Raw genomic sequence first — 24,857 nt, 5'->3', positions numbered from 1 at the left:
AAGAGAGTATTAACTAGGGTTGGAAAGGGTCTTTGATCCTTTTGGCTGCTTTCCCCGGGCAGCGCGAAGTGTAAACAGAGTCAATGGATGGAAGCCTGGTTTGTGTGATGGACTGGGCTGTGTTCACAACTCTCTGTAATTTCTTGCAGCCTTGGGTAGAGCAGTTGCCATACCGCACTGTGATGCACCGGGATAGGATGCTTTCCATGGTGCATCTATAAAAATTGATGAGTCATTGCGGACATGCCAAATGTCCTTCACCTCCTGAGGAAACAGAGATGTTGGTATGGTTTCTTGGCAATATAGTCGGTGTGGATGAACCAGGACAGATTGTTGGCGATATTTACTCCCAGGAACTTGAAGCTCCCGACTATCTCCACCTCAGCACCAATGATGCAGTCAGGGGCATGTCTTCCACTCTGCTTCCTGAAGTCACTGACCCACTCCTTTGTTTTTACTGGCATTGGTGGGAAGATTGTTGTCTTTAGATCATGTCGTCACAAAGCTGTCCATCTCCTTCCTGGACTCGGTCTCATCATCATTTGAGTTCTGACACACTATGATTGTATCATCAGAAAATTTGTAAATAGCATTCGAGCTGAATTTGGCCACACGTTTGAGAGTGTATAAGGAGTATAGTAAGGGGTTGCGTTTGCAGACATGCAGGGCAGTGGTGTTGAGGATTATTGTGGAGGAGGTGCTGTTGCCTATCCTTACTGACTGTAGTCTGCGGGTTAAGAACCTAGTTGCAGAGGGGGGAGCAGAGTGCTAAGTCTCAGAATTTGGAGATACGTTTTGTTGGAATTATGGTGTTGAAGGCAAAATCTCCTCTGCACCCTCTCCAAGGCTTTGTCATTCCTCTTTATGGGAGGCACCGAGAATTGGACTTCATATTCCAATATTATAAAATCAACAATTAATAATGGTTTATAATAACGTCCTTTCTTCTGATTTCTGTGCCTCTATTTACGAAGCTCATAAGCATTTCCATTAGCTTACTCCAACTTTGTATATCACCCGAGGTTGGAACAAACACAGTCATCAGCTTGAGAACTGCAGGATGGAGCCTGGAGCTGACAGGACTGAATACAGGCAATCAACCAAACTGATAAGAGGAAAGAGAGAGCAGAGATATGCCCAGGAAATGGGTCTAGCTACAAACAACCATGGAGGGGATGCAGGCGCATTTAATATTAATGTAGGAAGTTGTGGAGGCCCAGATATTTGCAATAAGATATGCAGGTTTCGAGTAATTGATTTATACCATTTTAGACTTTGCAGCTTTGGGACAACTCACTCACCGGAGGATTCACAACTTCTGCTACTCTCAGGAGTTTCCTTTCAGTTTAAAACAGCATAGTAACAGTCGTGGCAACTACACACTGTTAAAGAATTGACTAAAGAATAACAGTACACAGTTTTTCAGAGTAAACTGATCGAATTGAGCATAAGGATTTTACCTAACTCGACTGGTGAACAATAACAGAAAGCAATCTGTTTGAAAGGAGAAAGTCGGAAAGGCTTAAAGCTCATCAACAGGAGGGAAAATGAAGTGGCTGATGTCATTATCTGGACATTTTATGCAGTTTAGAAATAACATTTCACACAATTTGCAAAATCAGTGAAACCTTTAGTAATCAACCAATCGACAAAAGACAGAATACATTGTCAAATTACACACCAAAACCGAGCAACTGATAAATCAGAACTGAACGGCAATTTAGCGTACCTTAGCTCTCGCCATAAGAAACTTAACACATCGGTCATGGCAGATGTCAGAAGCACTGTAGAGAAGCTCTTGAAGGTTATTGGCAACTCTGCCAAGTTCTAAATCTGTCAGTTGCAAATCATCACCAACTCTAAAAACAAACAAGAATGTGGTCAATTCTTCATCTAAGTCTTTCTCACTTATCAAAGACTTCTTGTCTTGGAATTAATTCACCACCCACCGCACTCACGTGTCACACTCCAGCTTTTGTGACTGGGCTAACTGTGCAATATGGGATTGCTTTGCACATTAATATTCCACCAGTAATGACATGCCACACCAAGCTGAATTACACATTTTCCCTTAAACCCAGGTCGAGAGAATAAAGTTCTGCAGATGTACAATTTAACAAGACATGATTCTAAGATGCAAACACTGAACATTTGATAGCTTATACTAAACTGAATGTGGTTAAACAGTTTTATGCCTTAACAAGTTTAATCACTTGCATTAATTTATCACCCAAATGTTACTACCACACGGACGTACAAAACAATCAGGATAGAAAAGGGAACAAAGTGTAAATTGGGACAAATCACATCCTCTTGTTAGGGATTCAAGGACTTAGAAGTAGGGAAGAAGGAAAGGGAAAAGGAGTGTAGGGAAAGAGGGAGAAGATGAGGCAGGGGTGAGGATAGGTGGGGTAATGCAGGTGGAGAGGAGAGATAGAGGGAAATGGAAAAGGGGTAGGGAAGGGGAGGGAGGGACTAAATATCAGAGGCAGGCCCTGCAGGAGTGAATTAGTTTGGGCATCATAAAAATCTCTCTCCAAAAATAGTATGATAAATCATCTCCGAAATACCAATAACAAAGCAATTACTGTCATATGTTGTTGTTAATCCTGAGTAAATTGGAGAAAGCTCAGCAACTTTGATAAAGAAATGGGATTCTACTGCCATCTAGTGGACACCACAAATCCTGCACCACCTGCTCATGCCTTAAAGAACCTGCAGACAGGCCTGGGGTGAAATATTTGGGGGCGGGATCAGGCAGCTTGCCTCCCTTCCAGGCCACTCAGCATCCTGACTTGGAAATGTATACTGTTCCTTTAGTGTAATTGGGTCAAAATCCTGGAACTCCCTAACAGGAGGATGAGAGTACTGAACAGCAAATGGACTGCAGTGGTTCAAGAAGTCAGCTCACCACCCACTCCTCAATGGCAACCAGAGACAGGTAGTAAATGCTGGCTCAGCCAGTGATGCCTGGATCCCATGAGTAAATAGTAAAAAGTGCTCGCTCCCCAAAATTAGTGGGCAGCACGGTGGCACAGTGGTTAGCACTGCTGCCTCACAGCGCCTGAGACCCAGGTTCAATTCCCACCTCAGGCGACTGACTGTGTGATTTTGCACATTCTCCCCGTGTCTGCGTGGGTTTCCTCCGGATGCTCCAGTTTCCTCCCACAGTCCAAAAATGTGCAGGTTAGGTGAATTGGCCATGCTAAATTGTCCGTAGTGTTAGGTGAAGGGGTAAGTGTAGGGGTATGGGTGGGTTGCGCTTCAGCAGGTCGGTGTGGACTTGTTAGGCCGAAGGGCCTGTTTCCACACTAAGTAATCTAACAAAAATCAAGTCTCTACACTATTGCCTCTATGGAGAAACTCTGTTCTGCAGAATCATTTTGGTTAAAACAAAAGATAAGATTTTATGAAGTTAAAATTGAGCATTGTTTTTAAATATATTAAAATTAACCATTAGGACATGCATGCTATTAAAGCGAAGGCATGATAAACAAGCAGGGATTCTAAAATGATATACCAACAGCACAGGTCACTGCTAAATATGAAGGAGGTTGGCAGGGCAAATTATAACAATGGACCTCGAGTGTGTTCCCTCAATCGTGCTACAGTCAAGCTGCAGTAATCCATAAACTCTTCTAACTACATTACCATTCCTATTTAAAATATTCCTTTTGGTAGCATACATTTACAATCCAGATTCTCTTAAAAAAAGTAAGATAAGCTGCCTGGGTATCTGACGTATTGTTATTGGTCACACATCTCCTTGGCTGATTGACTGGATGGCACAGCCAGCTTGAGAAGCCCTATAGCCAGTTCTCATATGCTGGGAAATCTATACACCTTACCCAAGCTGTTCAGCTGAGTGACCGCATGTATTGGCCATGGAAAAGCTGTTAATAGTAAATCCCACTTGTTTAATTTATCTCCTGTCTGTATTTTTAAATAGTTGATATACGGCAAGGTCGAAGTCATAGAGTCAGACATGTACAGCACAGAATCAGACCCTTCGGTCCAACTTGTCCATGCCAACCAGATATCCTAAATTAATGTAGTCCCATTTACCCAGCCTTTGGCCCATATCCCTCTAAACCTTTCCTATACTTATACCCATCCACATGCCTTTTAAATGTTGTAATTGTACCAGTCTCCACCACCTCCTCTGTAGACAAGCAGGAAGAAGGGTGACACCTGAAATGTTGACGACTCCACCTTCTGACGCTGCGTGACTGGCTGTTCCCTCCAGCTTCCTGCTTGTTTACTTTGGATTCCAGCATCTGCAGTTTTTTTTTTGTCTCCACCACTTCCTCTGGCAGGTCATTCCGTGCATACACCACCCACTGCGTGAAAAATATTCCCCTTAGGTTCTTTTTAAATCCTTACCCTTTCACCTTAAACCTATACTCTCTAGTTTTGGATAACCCCACCCCAGGAAAAGACCTTTATGCTATCCATGCCCCTCATGATTTTATAAACCTCTATAAGGTCACCCCTCAGCCTCCGACGCTCCAGGGAAAACAGCCCCAGCCTGTTCAGCCTCTCCCTGTAGCTCAAACCTTCCAACCCTGGCAACATCCTTGTAAATCTTTTCTGAACCTTTTCAAGTTTCACAACATCCTTCCAATAGGAAGGAGACCAGAATTGCACGCAATATTCCAACAGTGGCCTAACCAACAGTCTGCACAGCCACAACATGACCTAGGTAAAAACAAGGACTACAGATGCTGGAAACCAGAGTCTAGATTAGAGTGGTGCTGGAAAAGCACAGCAGGTCAGGCAGTATCCGAGAAACAGGAAAATCGACGTTTTTGGGCAAAAGCACATGACCTCCCAACTCCTGTACTCAATGCTCTGACCAATAAAGGAAAGCATACCAAACGCCGCCTTCACTATCCTATCTACCTGTGACTCTATTTTCAAGGAACTATGAACTTGCATTCCAAAGTCTCTTTGTTCAACAACACACCCTAGGACCTTACCATTAAGTGTTTAAGTTCTGCCCTGACTTGCTTTGCCGAAATGCAGCACCTCGCATTTATCTAAATTAAACTCCATCTGCTACTTCTCAGCAGGCTGAGCAGTGGAAGAATACAATTCAATTATATGACAGAACTCAAAGCAAAATACTGCAACTGCTGGTGACTTTGAAACAAATTCAGAAAAAGTTGAAGTGTGCCCTCAGCAAGGGTCTATAAAGCTCAAAATCAGGCCGATTTTGGTAAATTAATATAGTTTTCACACAGTTGCCATTAAAAACTATTTCTAATACAGGAACAAATTTGATTCAACTTGAAGTGGAATGTTTGTGGGGCTGTGGGATAATAGTGAGGGGGCATTGTGAGCAATTTTAGGCCCCATATCTCAGGAAAAATGTACTGGCCCTGGAGTGGGTCCAGAGGAGGTTCACATGAATGGTCGCAGAAATGAAAGGCTTAACATATGAGGAAAGTTTGAGGACTCTGGGTCTATACTCAATGAAGTTTAGAAGGATGAGGGGGCGATCTAATTGAAATTTACAGAATACTAAACAGCGTGGACAGAGTGGATGTTGGGAAGATGTTTCCATCAGCAGGAGAGACTGGGACCCAAGGGCACAGCCTTAGAGTAAACGGAAGACCTTTGAGAATGGGGATAAGGAGAAACTTCTTCAGCCAGAGAGTGGGGAATCTGTGGAATTCACTGCCACAGAAGGCTGTGGAGGCCAGGTCACTGAGCATATTTAAGACTGAGATAGATACATGCTTGATTGTCAAGGGATCAAGGGTAATGGGAAGAAAGCAGGAGAATAGGGTTCAGAAGCGTATTAGCCACGATTGAATGGTGGAGCAGACTCGATGGGCCAAATGGCTTAATTTCTGCTCCTATGTCCTATGACCTTATGGGTGTGATTAATTCAACAATGTTTTCAAAGAGCTAGGACAAGTACAATGGTCTGAATGGCCTCCTCCTCCACAGTAACATTTTGTAAGTTATTCTGTTTGGAATTTCATATGTAGCACGTTAAAATACCAACTGCAGAAACTAAAGGGAGAGAAAGTCAAGTTAACTGTTGCATGCAATGACTCTTTCGAAATAGTGACAACAACAATAGAACTTACAAGATGTCTAGCCCTCCTGGTGTGGCTGAAGATGATGTTTGCTCCTTACTGGAGGAGGAATCAGTTGCACACTCTGCTTCCGATGTCGAATCACTGCCACATGGGTCACTACTTTGGTAAGCTGTCCTCTGTGATTCAGTTTCTACTCCAGGTGAAGACAGTTCTCTCTCATTGTACGCATCACTAATAAACATGCCTTCATGAGTCAAATAGGCCACTTCTGTATCCAAAGTGTGACCCAAAACAGGAGTCTTTTGACTAGTTACAAGTTCTAGTTCTCTGCATTTTTCCCGGCTCTTATCCAATACCAGGAAGACGACATTGCGAATGGTACTCACTGTTCCCTGTACAAAGTTTTTAGAGACAAACATACAAAAATTATCATGCAAACAATTGTTATAAGGGTTCCTCCAAATTACTTAATTTGGATCAAAGTTAATGTAGAGCACGTATTCATTTTTCACAGTTTGAAAATAAAGTTCCAAAACTGCTCTGAGATGAATAAAATATGCAATTACAAAGGTTGCAAATTTTAATCAGTTTACCCAATTACTATTTTCAACAACAATTAAGAATCCATTAAAACAAAAACATTTACTATTTAAGTACAGTCTTCTTCACATGTTGAGCCTTACCAAACTGTACATTCAAACAAGTAGTAGCTCAAAACGTGGTAGGATTGGGTAGAAGAAAGAACACCAAGGTTAGTGCTACTCTGTAAATAGATAACCCCAGTAAGGTACTTCCCTTTTGTCGACTGTGCCCCCGAGCATGATTTGTAAGGACAGATTTGGGGTTCTGTTAAATCCTAAATGTAGTCAAGACTTGCCTTAACCCGCTTCAGGAAGTGAATAAAACTTGCAAAGATGTTTTTCAGAAGGTCCAACCACTGAGGAAAATTGAGCATTCTCATTTGGTCAGCAAGCCTTAAAAAAGTAAATAGAAATAGACAAATTACTGGCTGTTTTATTTAAGTACATTTGTGCAGACATAGATTACGTATGAACAGTGAATTAGGACAAGCAGTAGGCCATTCGGCCCCTTGAGCCATTCAGCAGAATTAAGGTTGATCTGACCATTTCACAAACCCAGACAACCTTTCACCTTCTTATCAAGAATCTATCCACCTCTGCCCTAAAAACATTCAAAGGCTGCTCCCAAAGATTCATCACTCAGAGAAAACAATTCTCCTTACCTCTGTCTTAAAAGGGCAATTCTTCATTTTGAAACAGGGACCCCTCGTTTTAGATTCTCCTACAAGAGGAAACACCCTCTCCACCCTATCCTGTAAAGACTCCTCGGCATCCTGTGTATTTCAATTACATTGCCTCTTACGCTTCTAAACTTAATTGAGGTCAGAGAAACATGGGCAACATACTTGGCTGCTTGGAGCCGGTGAAGTCGGTAAGCCAGTGGGGAAAACGGCAGTGGTTTCATTTAGCTTGAAGCCGGTGAAGTCAGTAAGCCAGTGGGGAAAATGGCAGTGGTTTCATTTAGCTTGAAGCCGGTGAAGTCGGTAAGCCAGTGGGGAAAATGGCAGTGGTTTCATTTAGCTTGCTGACCTTTTGAGCAGCAGCAGCGCCTAAGCTAACAGATTGTGGAGGCACACACCTGGAGTAATTGCTTCAATTCTAGTAGTTACTATAGCTGACTGCAGAATGCCCATCAGAAACAAATGCTAGAAATGCTACAATAGGGTGTTTACAAGTTATTACAACAGGATGAGCTATATCAGTCAAATAACACCTTGCTATTTCCACTCACACTGTTACACAAGGCTATAATAAAAGTGCTTGGTTAAGTTTATCACAGTAAATTATGACTTGCAAACTGTAAAAGGGATGCCTTTACTTGGTTTTGTTTTTACAACTGCTTCTACTTTCTAAAATGTAGATGGGAAATTCTTTAAGCACTAAAACATTTATTGCACATTATCTGCAAACTAATTTTATAGTATTTTTACAAAGAAAATGCAAATAGACTCACTTCAGGACAACTTCTGTGTCAATTTCTTCCATTTGTGCAATTGTTTCAACCACACACTGTAAAACAAACCAAAGAAAAGTGAGAGGCAGAAAGCCAGTGTTGTCAAATATTTCCAAATGTAACTTTAGAACACATCCAATCATTTTAAGAAGTACCAACACATATTAAAATGTGCTTTATGCAAGTTCTCTCAGTTTTATAATATTTGCTTGTTCATTCTCATATTCTAATATCAAAGTTTAATCTTTCTGACATTTTTTCTGCTGGTCTCGAAAGTTTTCCCAATCTTCTGGCTTGCCACTAACCCTCACAGAACTGTACTTTTATCTTTCAACTGGATCCCATACTTATCTTCCTCAGTTATCCACAAGTGGTTCATCATTCTCAGAGTTCTTCCTCAACGAAACAGATCTTCTTTGAAAGTTATGAAAATCTCCCGAAGCATCTGTCACTGCTTAACCACTGTTTCACTCTTTAATGCATTTTTCTGGTCCATTGTAACAAACTGTGTCTTTATACCTTGGCAATTGTCTTTACTTAAGTTTAAGACACTCATTTCAGATCCAGCTTCCTTAGCCTTCAAACTGAATGCAAAATTCAATCGGGGAGTGCTAGTCGAGGATTCTCTAAAGGTAAACATGCAGGTTGAGTCCGTGATTAAGAAAGCGAATGCAATCCTGTCATTTATCTCAAGAGGTTTGGAATATAAAAGCACCGTTGTGCTACTGAGACTTTGGAGTATTGTGTCCAGTTTTGGTCCCCACACCTCAGGAAGGACATACTGGCACGAGGAACGGCTCGTATGTTAGACCTGGGATTGTATTCATTGGAGTTTAGAAGATTAAGGGGAGATCTAATAGAAACTTACAAGATAATACATGGCTTGGAAAGGGTGGACGCTAGAAAATTGTTTCCATTAGGCGAGGAGAGTAGGACCCGTGGACACAGCCTTAGAATTAGAGGGGGTAAATTCAGACAGAAATGCGGAGACATTTCTTCAGCCAGAGAGTGGTGGGCCTGTGGAATTCATTGCCGCAGAGTACAGTGGAGGCTGGGATGCTAGATGTCCTCAAGGCAGAGATTGATAAATTCTTGATGTCACAAGAAATTAAGGGCTACAGGGAGAATGCGGGTAAGTGGAGTTGAAATGCCCATCAGCCATGATTGAATGGCGGAGTGGACTCGATGGGCCGAATAACCTTACTTCCACTCCTATGTCTTATGGTCTTATGTTCCAACCTGTCACTAGAGAATCCTTAACTAAATAAACAGACGGGTAAAAGAGGGAGGAGTGAGGAAAGAGTGAACAAGAAATGGAAATTTTCAACCCAAAGAAAAATTAACCATCAGGTTTGTACATCAGATATCGACATTAACTTTGAATTGTTCTTTTCTCCATATTCCTGACATCATGCCAAGTTTTATATTACAGCCATTTGAATTTCAGGGCAAATAATCTCCATACAAACTTTAAACTTGGAGAGAATGGAGACCTTGCCGATAACCTGTAGGTGGCCTCAGAATTCTGTAAAACTTATACAAAAGCACCACTTCTAGAGGGAGGCAACGGCATAGTAGTATTATCACCAGAAACTCAGCTAATGTTCTGGGATCTGAGTTCAAATCCTGCCTGGGCAGATGGTGGAATTTAAATTCAATAAAGCACAAAGGCCATGAAACCACTGTTGGTTGTCAGAAGAAACCCACCTGGTTCACTAACATCCTTTAGGGAAGGAAACTGCCATCCTTACCTGGTTTGGCCTAAATGTGATTCCAGACACACAGCAAAGTGGGTGACTCTTAACTGCCCGCTGGGCAATTAGGGATGGGCAATAAATGCTGGCCTAGCCAGAAATATGTACATCCAGTGAATGAATAAAAAAAACAAACTCAGTGGCACAGTGCAGAGAATTCCTTTAAACCATTCTGCTGTAGTATCTATTCTCAACAGAAGATGGTACAAATGATTGACACATCTCACTCATTTTAATAGAAAAACAATCACGGCTGAATGTTTTAGCACAACTAGATTTTTAGAAATAAAAATATAGTCTGAATACTCAATAAAGAGTGAAGTTTACTGTTGCTTTTACAGGCCTAGCTTATGGTTGATACATAAACATGCTGCAAAGGTAAAATATTCTGTAACGTTTTCAACAAAAATAACCGTAGGTACACATGGATTTATTTTACAACCTCACACAATATCCCAAATAGTGGATACATCAATGAAACATCCTTTTGGTGCTCAAAGCTATGGATCATACGTTATTCTAAATGAAAACAAAGGGAAAGAAAATGAAATCACAGCTTGCTAAGCATTCCTGATGCATGAGAAAGGAAGATTGGATCCCTGCTCGTTCAAACATGGTAACATCCAAACACTTCTTCAGGTGAACCAAATGGATTTAATACAAAGTAAAACAGAACATGCTAGGATTATTCAGCAGGTCAAGAAGAATCTTGGAGATAGGAAGAGTAAATGTATCAGTTTGATGGCCGTTCATCAGAACTGGATTTAATGCTGGAAACCAAATGGTGGACATTTCAGTTGCCAGTGGATAGCAACATTATGCATTGGTTGGATCATACATAAAATCCTGGAAACATCCCAAAGCACCACATGATTTTGATTTATAGCATGACTAATACTAACAACTTGCATTTATGTAGCACCAGCAATGTAGAAAAGCAGACAGAATTGAAGGGGTTGAAAATCACGCTAGCCTGTAGCTGCCTGAGAATGACAGGGAGGAGCAAAGTTCACAATAATTTCAATAAAAAGGGACATCTTCAGTCCAAGCTCCAAGGACTGGATTAGTAGAACCTGAAGAATGTTAGAACTTGTCAATATTTGTTCACTCCTCACTGGACACAGCTGAAAAGCAACTCAACAGGATGCAAGGTCAGCAGCTGCAGGTTGAGGTCAGAGCCCGTTAAAAGCTCAAAACACTGATAGGGTCCTGTCCACAAATACCAGTTTGTTGTTCCCTTTGCAGCAATGTTTCCCAGTTTATTTGAAGAAACAGAACTGTGCCAGATGCAGATAAGAATTTTGAATGTATAGTTTCTTCCTGTTTAAACTAAAAAGATTACAGAACAAGAGGAAAAAAAAGCCTATATGGCAATTAAACTGGATATCCCAACAACCAACTACAGAAAGCTACTAGGGGAGGCAGAGGAGACTTAACCTCTCTGAGCAGATGCCTCAACTCACATCATCATGTCTGGACAGTGAAGGGCTGGAGTAGTGTGAATGGGCATGGGGTTGTGGTCTCACCAGAACAGAACAAAATGGCGTTGCCCATCATCAGATCTGCTCATACATACTACATTCAGAAAAAAATACTTCAGTTCTTCAAGTTGTAAAAACTGAGAACAGTTATGTATTTGCATTGTAAATTAATATTGGGTTAAACTGAGCTTTAGACAGGCCAGCTCTAAGCATATGGTTTCATGCAGACAGAAGCAACCACAACATAAAAGCTGAAATTGCAGGAGAAACTCAGCAGGTCTGGCAGCATCTGTGCAGACAGAAACAGAGTTAATGTTTTGATTTCACTGACCCTTATTCAGAACTTCTGAAGGAGTCACTGGATTCAAAACATTAACACTGCTTTCTCTCCACAGATGCTACCAGACTGGAGATTCTTCAGAAATTTCTGTTTTTGTTTCTGATTTCAAGCATCCATAGTTCTTTATTTTATTACAAAATAAAGCTGCCCAGCTGTCAAAGTGCAGTGGCCATGCTGAGCACAGCATACCCAGCAAGTACATTTCACACTTACCACCAGCTTCGCATGACCCACACTTTGACAGTACACACTAAACTCAACCTGGCTTTACGAGTCGTGTCAGTGTGCAGGCATGAAGAAATCAACCAGATTGATGCGTAAAATTGCACAAATTTTATTTAATGGCTTAAAATACACCAATAATGGAAGTGGTAACAAGCACGTTAGACAAAGGAGAAGCAGTTGACGCGATTTATTTACATTTTCAGAAGGCATTTGAAGCCCATTGTGTCAGGAAGACAAATAAAATGTTAGCATTCATTTCAAGAGGGTTAGAATACAACAGCAGAGATGTATTGTTGAGGTTGTATAAGGCTCTGGTCAAACTGCATGTTGAATACTGAGAGCAGTTTTGGACCCCATATCGAAGAAAGAATGTGCTGAGCCTTTGAGAGGGTTCAGAACTTCAAGAATACCGAGAGGCATCGACAAACTGATATCAAGATACTTCCACTTGCAGGACCCAAAGGCATAGCCTGAGTGAAGGGATAACCCTTTAGAACTGAGATGGGGAAGAAAGTCTTCAGCCTGAGGCTTGTGAATCTGTGGAACTCATTACTGCAAAAGGATGTTGAGGCCAAGTCACTGAGTGTACTTAAGACACAGGTAGATAGGTACTTGATTAGTAAGCAGATCAAAGGTTACAGGGAGAAGGCAGGGGAGTGCAGCTGAGAAACATATCAGCAGATCAGAACCAATGGGCTAAATGCCCTAATTCTGCTCCTATACAAGTCCCCTGGGCCAGATGGGATTTTTTTAGATTAGATTAGATTCCCTACAGTGGGGAAACAGGCCCTTCGACCCAACAAGTCCACACCGACCCTCCAAAGAGTAACCCACCCAGACCCATTCCCCTACTCATGCACCTTTCACTATGGGCAATTTAACTTGGGCCAATCCAGGTAACCTGCACAGCTTTGGATTGTGGGATTCTCCTAGGAGTCTCTGGAAAGCCAGGGAGGAAACTGCCGAGCCTTTGGCTTTGATCTTTATGCCATCATTGTCTACCGGAATAGTGCCAGAAGACTGGAGATTAGCAAATGTTATTCCCTTGTTCAAGAAGGGGGGTAGAGCTAACTCTGTAATTATAGACCAGTGAGCCTTACTTCGGTTGTGGGTAAAGTGTTGGAAAAGATTATAAGAGATAGGATTTATAATCATCTCAAAAGGAATAAGTTGAGGGATAGTCAACACGGTTTTGTGAAGGGTGGGTCATGCCTCACAAATCTTATTAAGTTCTTTGAGAAGGTGATCAAATAGGTGGATGAGGGTAAAGCGGTTGATGTGATGTATATAGATTTCATTAAGGCATTTGGTAAGGCTCCCCACTGTAGGCTATTGCACAAAATACTGTGGCATGGATTGAGGATGATTTAGCGGTTTGGATCAGACATTGGCTAGCTGAAAGACAGAGGGTGGTGGTTAATGGGAAATGTTCATCCTGGAGTTCAGTTAGTAGTGGGGTACTGCAAGGATCTGTTTTGGGGCCTCTGTTGTTTGTCATTTTTATAAATGACCTGGATGAGGGCGTAGAAGGATGGGTTAGTAAATTTGCGAATGACACTAAGGTCGGTGGAGTTGTGGACAATGCAGAAAGATGTTGCAGGTTACAGAGGTAAGCTGCAGAGCTGGGCTGAGAGATGGCAAATGGAGTTTAATGCGGAAAAGCGTGAGGTGATTCACTTTGGAAGGAGCAACAGGAATACAGAATACTGGGCTAATGGCAAGATTCTTGGTAGTGTGGATGAGCAGAGGTATCTCGGTGTCCATGTACATAGATCCCTGAAAGTTGTCACCCAGGTTGACAGGGTGGTTAAGAAGGCATACGGTGTGTTAGCTTTTATGAGTACAGGGATTGAGTTTTGGAACTATGAAATCATGCTGCAGCTGTACAAAACTCTGGAGGGGCCACACTTGGAGTACTGTGTACAGTTCTGGTCACCGCATTATAAGAAGGATATGGAAGCTTTGGAAAGGGTGCAGAGGAGAGTTATTAGGATGTTGCCTGGTATGGAGGGAAGGTCTTGAGGAAAGGCTGAGGGGCTTGAGGCTGTTTTCGTTGGAGAGAAGAATGTTGAGAGAGTACTTAATTGAGACGTATAAGATAATCAGAGGGTTAGATAGGGTAGACTGTGAGAGCCTTTTTCCTCAGATGATGATGGTTATCACGACGGGACATAGCTTTAAATTGAGGGGTGATAGATATAGCTGAAAATGTGTTGCTGGAAAAGTGCAGCAGGTCAGGCAGCATCCAAGGAACAGGAGAATCGACGTTTCGGGTATAAGCCCTTCAGGATTCCTGAAGAAGGGCTTATGCCCGAAACGTCGATTCTCCTGTTCCTTGGATGCTGCCTGACCTGCTGTGCTTTTCCAGCAACACATTTTCAGCTCTGATCTCCAGCATCTGCAGCCCTCACTTTCTCTGGGTGATAGATATAGGACAGATGTCAGAGGTAGTTTCTTCATTCAGAGTATTAGGGGCGCAAAACACAGTGCCTGCAACAGTAGCAGACTCATCAACTTTAAGGGCATTTAAATGGTCATTGAGTAAATATATGGATGATAATGGAATAGTGTAGGTTAGATGGGCTTCAGATTGGTTTCACAGGTTGGCGCAACATCGAGGGCCGAAGGGCCTCTACTGCGCTGTAATGTTCTATATTATGGTCTAATCATCATTTCCTACAAAATTGTTCAATTTAGTTTTGATTTTGAAAACCTGCAAATCAAACTGCCTATTCTGCTTTCTTATGGAAGACTTTCTTTCAATGAATTGGATACACATCAACTGATGTAAAAGTTATATGTTCCATTAAAAGCTTGATCTAAAATACCAGAAATCCCACAATAGTAAGATACTAATGGGAACATAGTGTACCTGTTTAATTATGTTCTTTGCAGCTGCAATCATCTCTTCATGATAGATGTCCAGAAAGTCGAGCTTCCTTTGTCTTAGTAACCCAAATACCAAAGAAATCAACCGTTCCTTTAAGAGAGAATAAATACATTTACAAAGCAACATAACCTTTTCTTATTGTGAACAGGCTGTTCTGTAAAGTTCACAATCAGGTAGCACATAATTTACCTTAAATTTATTAACAGCAAAGGTAGTTAGTAAAAAAAAGATATGAGAGAAAATATAGCGAAATGCTCAATATTTGGAATGTGACTACACAAAAAGCCAGAATTTATACGTGATGAAATTTGGAAAATCTCAAGTTGAAACTGAAGTACGAAGAAACGTCATCTTGATTTGAAACCATTTTATTCTAGTCATTGCCCACATATTCATTTGCTGACACTGGGAGCAGAGGGCAAATGTGCAGTCAGGAGTATGGGGACGGTCACCCCAACACATGCTGCACCCTTCCTTATTGGATAACACAAGTTTAAATATTGTGCAATTACAAAATTTCATTAGAAATAGCTTATTTCATTTGGTGGCTGGGTAAATAAATCACTAGACACAGCCTCCTCCAGCCCTGCATTATCAGTTAACGGAGTGAAATGGAGGAAGAGATTAGCAGTGCTGGAAAAAGAACACTCACATCCCCTGTTTATTTCAACCACTTACAAGTTAGATAGACAGCAGGTTACACAGCAAATAAAACCTATTGCTGGCCATGTCTCTTAAATCAAATCTCAGGACAATCCCCATGACTGCAACAACATTTTTTCTTATAATGCACAATGAAGTATCTTTAATTTCTGTTATTTTATTTTCAAAACCTAAAAATTACGGACTTCCAAAATTATTAATGCCTGCCTGTGACAAACCTAAGTCGAGCAGGATCATAAAGCTTTTAAAATGTCCTCCTTCACATGAACATTGTTCATTAAATTATATCTTTGCTACTGTTTCCGCTTCGTGAAGTCAATGATTATAACAACATACGATGACATTTTTGACTATTTTCCAACATTTCCACAATGTGTTTGTCAACGCAGCTCCAAATTACTGTGTCACAGCAATTCTATTAATCGCACAACATTCCTACTCAATTCCAACCCAGCAGGATGAAGCACTTGTACTGAAAATCCTCAAACATAACTGAACACTTAAAATTTGACTAAACATGGCATTCTCTTCTGGTTGCAAGAAAAAAAAAGATCAATTACTAATGACATTGCAGAGAAATTTAGATGGCTGAATTTGTAACATCTCAGGCTAAATGAGGGAAGACTGGGAAAAGTGATACTTGATGACCATCAAACTATTGTTGATTGTCAGAAAAACCCATCTGGTTCACTAACATCCTTCAGGGAAGGAAATTGGCCACCCTCACCTGGTCTGACTTACATGTAACTCCAGACCTACAGCAATGTGGATAATTCTCAACTGCCCTCTGAAATGGCCTCACAGGCTACTCAATTCAAGGGCAGCTAAGGGCAGGCAATAAAAATGCTGGCCAGCCATTACGCCTACAGCCTATGAGTGAATACAAAAAAAAAGTGATCTCATTGAAACACATAGGATGCTTAAGGGGCTTGATAGGGTAAATGTTAAGAGGATTTCACCCCTCATGGAAGAGTCTAGGCATGGGCTCAGAATTAAGGGGTGCCAAGTGAAGATTGGGATGAGGAGGTTTTTCTTCTCTTGGAAGGTTTACATGCCTTTGGAACTCCTTGCCACAGAGAACTGTGTGGGCAGGGTCCTGCTGATCAATAGGGGTGTTGAGGTTTATGGGAAAAACACAGCAAAGTGGATGTGAGGAATACTGGATCAGACATGATCCTGTTGAATGGAGATGCAGGCCCATGGAGCCAAATAATCTCCTCCTGTTCCTATTTCTTATGGCCTTGTGTACTTATCTTCTGTTTTTGTGAAATAAGCTCAGGATTTAGTGATATCCATTCAGGCACCCGTTTTTACATCAGCTGCTTTCTGTTGCAGGATAGTAGCAGTGTGGTTAGCACTGCTGCCTCACTGCACCAGGGTCCCGGGTTCAACTCCAGCCTTGGGTCACTGTCTGTGTGGAGTTTGCACATTCTCCCTGATGTATCTATGTGGGTTTCCTCTGGTGCTTCGGTTTCCTCCCACAGTCCAAAGCTGTGCAGGTTAGGGTGGATCGGCCATACTAAATTGTCCCGTACCGTCCAAGCATGTGCAGGCTATGTGGATTAGCCATTGTAGATGTAGGGTTATGGGGACAAGGTAGCGGACTGTGTCTGAGAGTGAAGCTCTTCACAGGGTGGGTAGAGACCCGAAGGGCCAGATGGCCACATTCCATACTGTAGGGATTGAATGATTTTAAAAAGGGTGAAATGTTAATAATACATCACTCTGTGGATGAATTTGCATATTCACAGACTGAAATTATAACACAGAATCTACACATCTAGTTGTAAAATCAAACATTTAGTGCGACACTTTGTAATTCAATAAGTACTTTCACATACCTCTTCTAGCAACTGATCATCTTCCAAGGGCCTATTTAAGTCACTATGAGCATATGTAGAAAAATCTGCTATCATCATCTTATCTATGAGTCTTTCCAACTCGCACAGTTGTGAACCAAGGTGCCTGAAAAATGCAATTGTAGAAATATTTCTGAAACAAACATACCTCAAACAAATAAACGCACTCAGGGATTATATAGGAAGCATTCCTGTCTACATTGTATAACATTTTTTTTAGTAATAATTCATTCGATATAATATGTAACAATTTATTTTGTGATCAGTGTTTTAGAAAGGGTCTTTTGGCCATGTCCATTAGTTACAAACCATTACTGGTAAAACAATATTTCTATCAAAAGGTGATCCTGAGCAGTATACAATGTGTTATTATGTTCAGTGGATATACAGAGTATTCACATCAATAAACATGTACAAATTTAATAGTCCCTTAGCAGACGAGAAGCAACTTTCAATGCACCAACGGAAATGAACAACCATTGTGAAACTTTCATTATGTGGACCATTAACAGAAATCAGGAAACTGTTAATAAATACAGTATTAAACAATTTATTAGAATTTCAGCTTTCTGTTTTATTAGATGATCATAAATGAATAAATAATTGCTGTGGTTCTGTTCGCCGAGCTGGAACTTTTTGTTGCAAACGTTTCGTCCCCTGTCTAGGTGACATCCTCAGTGCTTGGGAGCCTCCTGTGAAGCGCTTCTGTGGTGTTTCCTCCGGCATTTATAGTGGCCTGTCCCTGCCGCTTCCGGTTGTCAGTTTCAGCTGTCCGCTGTAGTGGCCGGTATATTGGGTCCAGGTCGATGTGTTTGTTGATGGAGTTTGTGGATGAGTGCCATGCTTCTAGGAATTCCCTGGCTGTTCTTTGTTTCGCTTGCCCTATAATGGCAGTGTTGTCCCAGTCAAATTCATGTTGCTTGTAGCCACACACGCAGACGACAAGCAACATGAATTTGACTGGGACAACACTACCATTATAGGGCAAGCCAAACAAACAAGAGCCAGGGAATTCCTAGAAGCATGGCACTCATCCACAAACTCCATCAACAAACACATAGACCTGGACCCAATATACCGGCCACTACAGCGGACAGCTGAAACTGACAACCGGAAGCGGCAGGGACAGGCCACTATAAATGCCGGAGGAAACACCACAGAAGCGCTTCACAGGAGGCTCCCAAGCACTGAGGATGTCACCTAGACAGGGGACGAAACGTTTGCAACAAAAATTTCCAGCTCGGCGAACAGAACCACAGCAACGAGCACCCGAGCTACAAATCTTCACCCAAACTTTGAATAAATAATTATAAATGAAGCAGCCTCAATGACAACAAACAAGGACTGATGCCCTCTAACCCCATTCCATAATTCTCAATGTGGAACTGAAGGAAAGTTATTAAAATTTGGCAACAATTTCTTGGTGCAAAAATAAACACAGCTGAAGATTTGCACAATTTAAAAATAACCCATATGAAATAGGATCCAAACAGGTCCTGGAAAGAAAATGTACTAATATTTGAAAGATAAGTAATAACAAATGGGAGAGGTAAGGAGCTCGATGCAACAACTTATAGAAACCCACACAACACAACGAGACAAATGGTTTCTTCCTGTGCCAGAAAATCTTGAATCAAGACTCACAATGCTGCGTGGTTCTTATTTATAAGCACCTCATTCCAAATAAACTCTACAAGTGGAGACCATGGCCCACTGGTAATGGATGAATAAACCAGACGTTAATACCCTGCTAAACATGCTCAAATCCCACAGCGCAGGTCATGGAATTTTGATTCAATTAATGGAAGTGAAAGCTAGTCTAAGTAATAGGGTCATGAAATATCTATTGATTTCAATTCACAAATGCCTTTTGTGGGAGGTTAGACAGACAGGAGGCTGGAAGAACACAGCAAGTCAGGCAGCATCAGGTGAAATCGACGTAAACCTGGTCAGTTGATCAGCCTACCTCGTTGAAATGCTAATAGCCCTGCTTTGCATTCTCACCATTTTCTGTCTTTAAATTAGAATTTCTATATGCAAATTTCCACTTCAGAACATCAGAAGATTCAAGAACGCAGGAAGGGTGCCATTAATTAAGAAAGGTGGTAAGGAAAAGCCAGGGTACTATAGACTGGCGAGCCTGACATCGGTGGTGGGCAAGGTATTCTTACCTGGTCTGGCCTCCATGTGACTCCAGACCCGATGCAATTGATTGTCATATAAAACAAAGAACTGCGGATACTGGAAATCTGAAACAAAATCCAAGTGCAGCAGAAACTCAGCACGTCTCGCAACATCTGTGGAGAGAAGGTTCTGATCAAAAGTCACTGAACGTGAAACATTAACTTTGTTTTTCTCTTCACAGGTGCTGCCAGACCTGCTGAGTTTTTCCAGCAATTTCTGTTCTTGATTCTTAACTTATCTCTGAAATGGCCCAGCAAATCACTCAGTTCAAAAGGAGTTAGGGATGGGCAGCAAAGGTCAACAACACCTACAGCCCATAAACAAACCAGGGGAAATCCAGGAGGAGAAATTATAAGATCTGATTCTCATCTCCTGCACACTGCTGCTCAGAACTCCCCTGAAAATATTATCTCAACTCTCAATACTCAACAAGTAATTGCACCATTTATTGCCATCTGTTGTACTGAAGAAGGGCTTATACCCGAAACGTCGATTCTCCTGTTCCCTGGATGCTGCCTGACCTGCTGCGCTTTTCCAGCAACACATTTTCAGCTCTGATCTCCAGCATCTGCAGACCTCACTTTCTCCCATCTGTTGTACTGAGACACACCATCATGTGTGGAGTTTGCACATTCTCCCAGTGTCTGCATGGATTTCCCCCGGGTGCTCCAGTTTCCTCCCACAGTCCAAAGATGTGCAGGTTAGGTGAATTGGCCATGCTAAATTGCCTGTAGTGTTAGGTGCATTAGTCAGAGGGAAATGGGTCTGGGTGGGTTACTCTTCAGAGGGTCAGTGTGGACTTGTTGGGCCGAAGGGCCTGTTTCCACACTGTAGGGAATCTAATCTAATCTAGGTTGCTAATCTATGGTGCGTTAATCTGCAATTAGTTTGCTAAAAAAGGCCAAAGTGACCATCTGACAGAAAATAATGAAAACTGAAGTTACGCAGAGATTCTGAACTGATCAATATTCTGTTACAAAGCACAAACATGTCTGGGAAAAAAAAGATTCTGCTGTAAGACTTGCAGTCAAAACAATCTCTCTCCAGTTTTTAATCATATTTTATAAGGGGACTTCTCCAGCCCGACAAAATTTTTCTGGGGAGAGGTCTCAAACCTGGTCTGTTGATCTAGGGCCTGTGCCCGAAACGTCGAATCTCCTGTTCCCTGGATGCTGCCTGACCTGCTGTGCTGTTCCAGCAATAAAGTTTCAACTGTTGATCAGCCTACCTCATTGAAATGCTAATAGCCCTGCTTTGCATTCTCACCATTTTCTGTCTTTAAATCAGAACTTCTATATGCAAATTTTCATTTCAGACCATCAGAAGATTCAAGAATGCAGGAAATATCTGCAAAAGAGTTAATGAAAAATGAACTTTGCACCATCACTTACCTGAAACTATGAATCCCCTGAAGTTCCTGTTGTAGCACCTCCTGTGTTGTTGCAATTAGGTCCAGTGCCCCAACAAACTCTGAGGTTGACAGCAATAATTGTACTGTGGGCTGTGTTTGGTGAACAGTGGCCATTAACTTTAGTTTGTTGTACATTTTTACACAGTTATTTCTAGTCACAGCAAGTCTCAAAATTTGCAAAGATCCTTCGCACATTACTTTGTCAATCTGGGCAATTTTATCACGAAGCATTTTTACGGCTTGCGAGGTTTTGGTGAGGTAGTCCTGCAGTTCATGTTGAGAAGTCATAGCGTGAAAAAAGGCATCAGATCGGAGAGAAATCTGGTGGGCTATATTCACTTCCACAACATCTAAATAATGTGTTAGCTGCAAAATAAAATCCATTAAGAATTTAAATCTCAGAATTTTACAACTTGGATGTGGGCATCTGGTTAATCACAATTATGTTCAACAGCTTTTTGTGTATTGCCATACTCTGCTATAAATGTTTAGTTTTGAACTATCTATCCAGTTTATAGATCCTCCTTTGGTTTCTGATTCTATCTGGAACTGTCAATGGTTCTCCTCCTCAGCATCACCCCCTATCTTTGTCATTTCGGACACCTCAAATCTGGTCTGCAGCACAGATTTCTCACCTGCTAAGCAGACCAGCTAGCATACAGTTTTCTATGCATGAATACATGGAAATAATTGTGGGACGCCCACTGAAAGGTTTACAAATTTACAATCTTTAAACACCTATGGTAATGAATAATCAAAGAGGAAAAAGTGCATCACCCAGATACTGGGCACCTTCCACTATACATTGTGGGCAAAATGATAAGTTATGCTGAAAACAGACCTTTCCAACTTTGAACCAAAGTCCTTACTTTGAAGAGGTGGGTCAGCTCAATCTGAGGAATCCTAGTTCCAAATAAAACCAGTAAATCCAAGCCAGAGTTTCTTTAATTTATAGACTGTATATTGATCTCAACAGAAGTTCCATAAATTGGTCTTGCACCTGACCTCATCAAATTACAAGCATCACAGGCAAGAGAAATAACTGCAAAATCATTTCGGAATACTTACTAGATCTATTGGATGGACTACTTGAATGCAATACTACAACGGCTTATAAAAATAATCAAATGATTCCTCAAGTACAGTACATAATATGTATTTTGGGGAGGGCTGTTTTGGCTTGATGGCCTGAATCCTTAATGATAGGCAAAGTCAAACACTAATCACTTGCCTGCACTCAATACAGTACATTTGGAGTTGATTCAATTGAAGTTCATTAAACTTCTCACGAAAATCGAACTAGATGACATCATTTAAACCACCTCTACATAAAAACAGCATGCTCATTCCAGTATAATGAAAACAAAATACTGAAAATACTCTGCTGTACAGACAGAATCTGTGGAGACAGAAACAGAGATGTTTCAAGTCTGTGACTATTTAACTCAAATGAACGGGCAAGTTGGAATCTCTCTTGATTCCTACTGATGCAAATTTCCGCATCTGAAATACAACAGAGCAATAGCATAGGAGAACCTTACAAAAAAAATCATGAGCTGTGTATCTGGATACCTTTTCTTGCAATAACCTTGACGATGCTCCATCACGAGCCCCCTTCCCACTGGCTCCATGTTGGCCACTGAAATGTGACCAAGGCAAAACAGTAGAAAATGTTAAAGGATCTTCCAGAGCAAAGTCAGACTTCAAAAATATCTGTAAAGGAGAGAAATAAAACAAGTAAATAAATTTTTCTCAAAACCATAGTTCAGATTCTGTTTAAATATCAAAGAAAACAGCTGGGAGGAGTCCTAGACAACAACTGAAATAACCATTAGGTAATACTAAATAGAAATGCAATTTATAGTTTTGAATTTTAAAAATACATTATTTATTTTCCTCTCCAAACTGCAACATGCAACCACATGCCTTGCATCTTAACAAACCGTAGGCAGCACAGTGGTTCAGTGGCTAGCACTGCTTACCCACAGCGCCAAGGACCCAGGTTCGATTCCAGCCTCGGGTGACTGTGTGTGGAGTTTGCACATTCTCCCCGTGTATGTGTGGGTTTCCTCCCACAATCCAAAGATGTACAGGTTAGGGTGGATTGGCCATGCTAAATTATCCATAGTATCCAAGATGTGTAGGCTAGGTACATCAGTATGGGGAAATGTAGGTTAATAGGTGAGGGGAACGGGTCTGGGTGGGACGTTCTTCGGAGGGTCAGTGTGGACTTGTTGGGTCAAATGGCCTATTTCCACAATGTAGGGATTCTTTGAAACCCTCCTCAGCGCTGACTATTTGGTGAGTAGTTGCTCTATAAAATCACAATCAGTCATTAGATTAGTTACAGTGTGGAAACAGGCCCTTCGGCACAACAAGTCCACACCGACCCATCGAAGCGCAACCCACCCATACCCCTACACATACCCCTTCACCTAACACTACGGACAATTTAGCATGGCCATGTCATCTAACCGGCACATCTTTGGACTGTGGGAGGAAACCGGAGCACCCGGAGGAAACCCACGCAGACACGGGGAGAACGTGCAAACTCCACACAGTCAGTCGCCTGAGGCGGGAATTGAACCCGGATCTCTGGCGCTGTGAGGCAGCAGTGCTAACCACTGTGCCACCGTGCCACCCACCAATACAGAATTTCAGTTTTTGCTGAAAAAAGCTTTTCAATTTGCAATCCTCAATCTAGCTTTAGCAAGAAAGTCTAATACATAGAGAAGACAACATTTGTACCACACAAGAGAAGTGGAACGGTGGCTCAGTGATTAGCTGTCAGCTAAAGCCAGGGACCCGGATTCCATTCCACCTTCGGGCGACTGTCTGAGTGCACATTCTTCCCATGACTGTATGGGTTTCCTCTGGGTGCTCCGGCTTCCTCCTATAGTCTAGAGATGTGCAGGCTTGGTACATTGGCCATGGGAAATGCAGAATTATAGGGACAGAGAGTGGGGGGGGCGAGTCTGGGTGGGATGCTCCGAGAGTCAGTATGGACCAAACGGCCTGCTGCCACACTGTAGGAATTCTATGATATCTAGGAAGTGGTTGCCATGGAGAATGCACCAGTTGGATGATGACTAATAGCAACATTCCCTCTAAGCTGTGCATGTGCACACTGCTCCAAGACTTTACTCACAGCAATGGGCACTCCAATCATGGCATTGACTCTGGTTCCAGAAGTTGCTGCCACGCACAAACCGTGGAGGCCCAGGCAACCAGAAAGAAAATTAAAGGGGACAGTTGACAGTCAATATTTGATTAAATTCTAAACCAGGCAGATTGACTCTAATTAGACAAGACTTTGCCCCGAAGAAAAGTTGTCACCTATTTTGTTGAGCTGAAAAAGTGCAGTGTGTGTACATGTTCTGTCTTTCTGCAAAACAATTTAGCTTCCAGAACACACAAGAGCGTCACAATACAAATCCAACCAACAATCCCAGTCAGCATTATCCAGCAAAGAACAAGTAATTAATTCACACTTGGTCCAATGCCAGAGGAGGCATTAAGGCGACATTTTTGTACTTATAAAATGCATTGATCCATTTGCACATATTAGTGAAACAAAAAAAGGAAAACATAACTATTGTGTGTTACCTTAGGTACTTGATCCAAATCTGTCCTTGATCTGTCTGCAATGACATGAATCAATTCAATTAAAATCGAGGTATATTATGCAGCTGAGTAAAAGGAAAAATAAAAATACTAATTGCATTGGAACCAGCATTCAAATAATTCAGATAGTTATCATAACGGTTCTTATCTCACTCAACAGAGCCACAAGTATGGTGCTGGCAAAGGACAGCACACATCAGGCAGCATCCAAGGAACAAGAGAATCAACGTTTCAGGCATAAGCCCGAAATATCAGGCTCCTGCTCCTCAGATGCTGCCTGACCTGCTGTGTTTTCCCAGCACCACACTCTTGACTCTGATCTCCAGCATCTGCAGTCCTCAC

At 41.6% G+C, this 24,857-nt stretch overlaps 1 protein-coding gene across 1 annotated transcript in view; it reads right to left on the bottom strand.

The window, feature by feature from the left end:
* Positions 1-24,857, bottom strand: part of vps54 (VPS54 subunit of GARP complex) — a 76,401-nt gene that overhangs the window by 26,962 nt on the left and 24,582 nt on the right. Inside the window, exons 5-13 of the mRNA XM_043696707.1 lie at positions 24,498-24,532; positions 22,464-22,604; positions 20,872-21,257; positions 17,279-17,402; positions 14,757-14,864; positions 8,085-8,140; positions 6,928-7,024; positions 6,099-6,442; positions 1,730-1,859 (exon numbers count right to left, since the gene is read on the bottom strand). Of these exons, the coding sequence (XP_043552642.1) occupies positions 1,730-1,859; positions 6,099-6,442; positions 6,928-7,024; positions 8,085-8,140; positions 14,757-14,864; positions 17,279-17,402; positions 20,872-21,257; positions 22,464-22,604; positions 24,498-24,532 (1,421 nt within the window). The remainder of the gene's footprint in view (positions 1-1,729; positions 1,860-6,098; positions 6,443-6,927; positions 7,025-8,084; positions 8,141-14,756; positions 14,865-17,278; positions 17,403-20,871; positions 21,258-22,463; positions 22,605-24,497; positions 24,533-24,857) is intronic.

The sequence above is a fragment of the Chiloscyllium plagiosum genome, chromosome 9 (assembly GCF_004010195.1).
Source record: "Chiloscyllium plagiosum isolate BGI_BamShark_2017 chromosome 9, ASM401019v2, whole genome shotgun sequence".
NCBI classification, from domain to species: domain Eukaryota; kingdom Metazoa; phylum Chordata; class Chondrichthyes; order Orectolobiformes; family Hemiscylliidae; genus Chiloscyllium; species Chiloscyllium plagiosum.
This window is presented reverse-complemented; position numbering and strand designations above follow the sequence as displayed.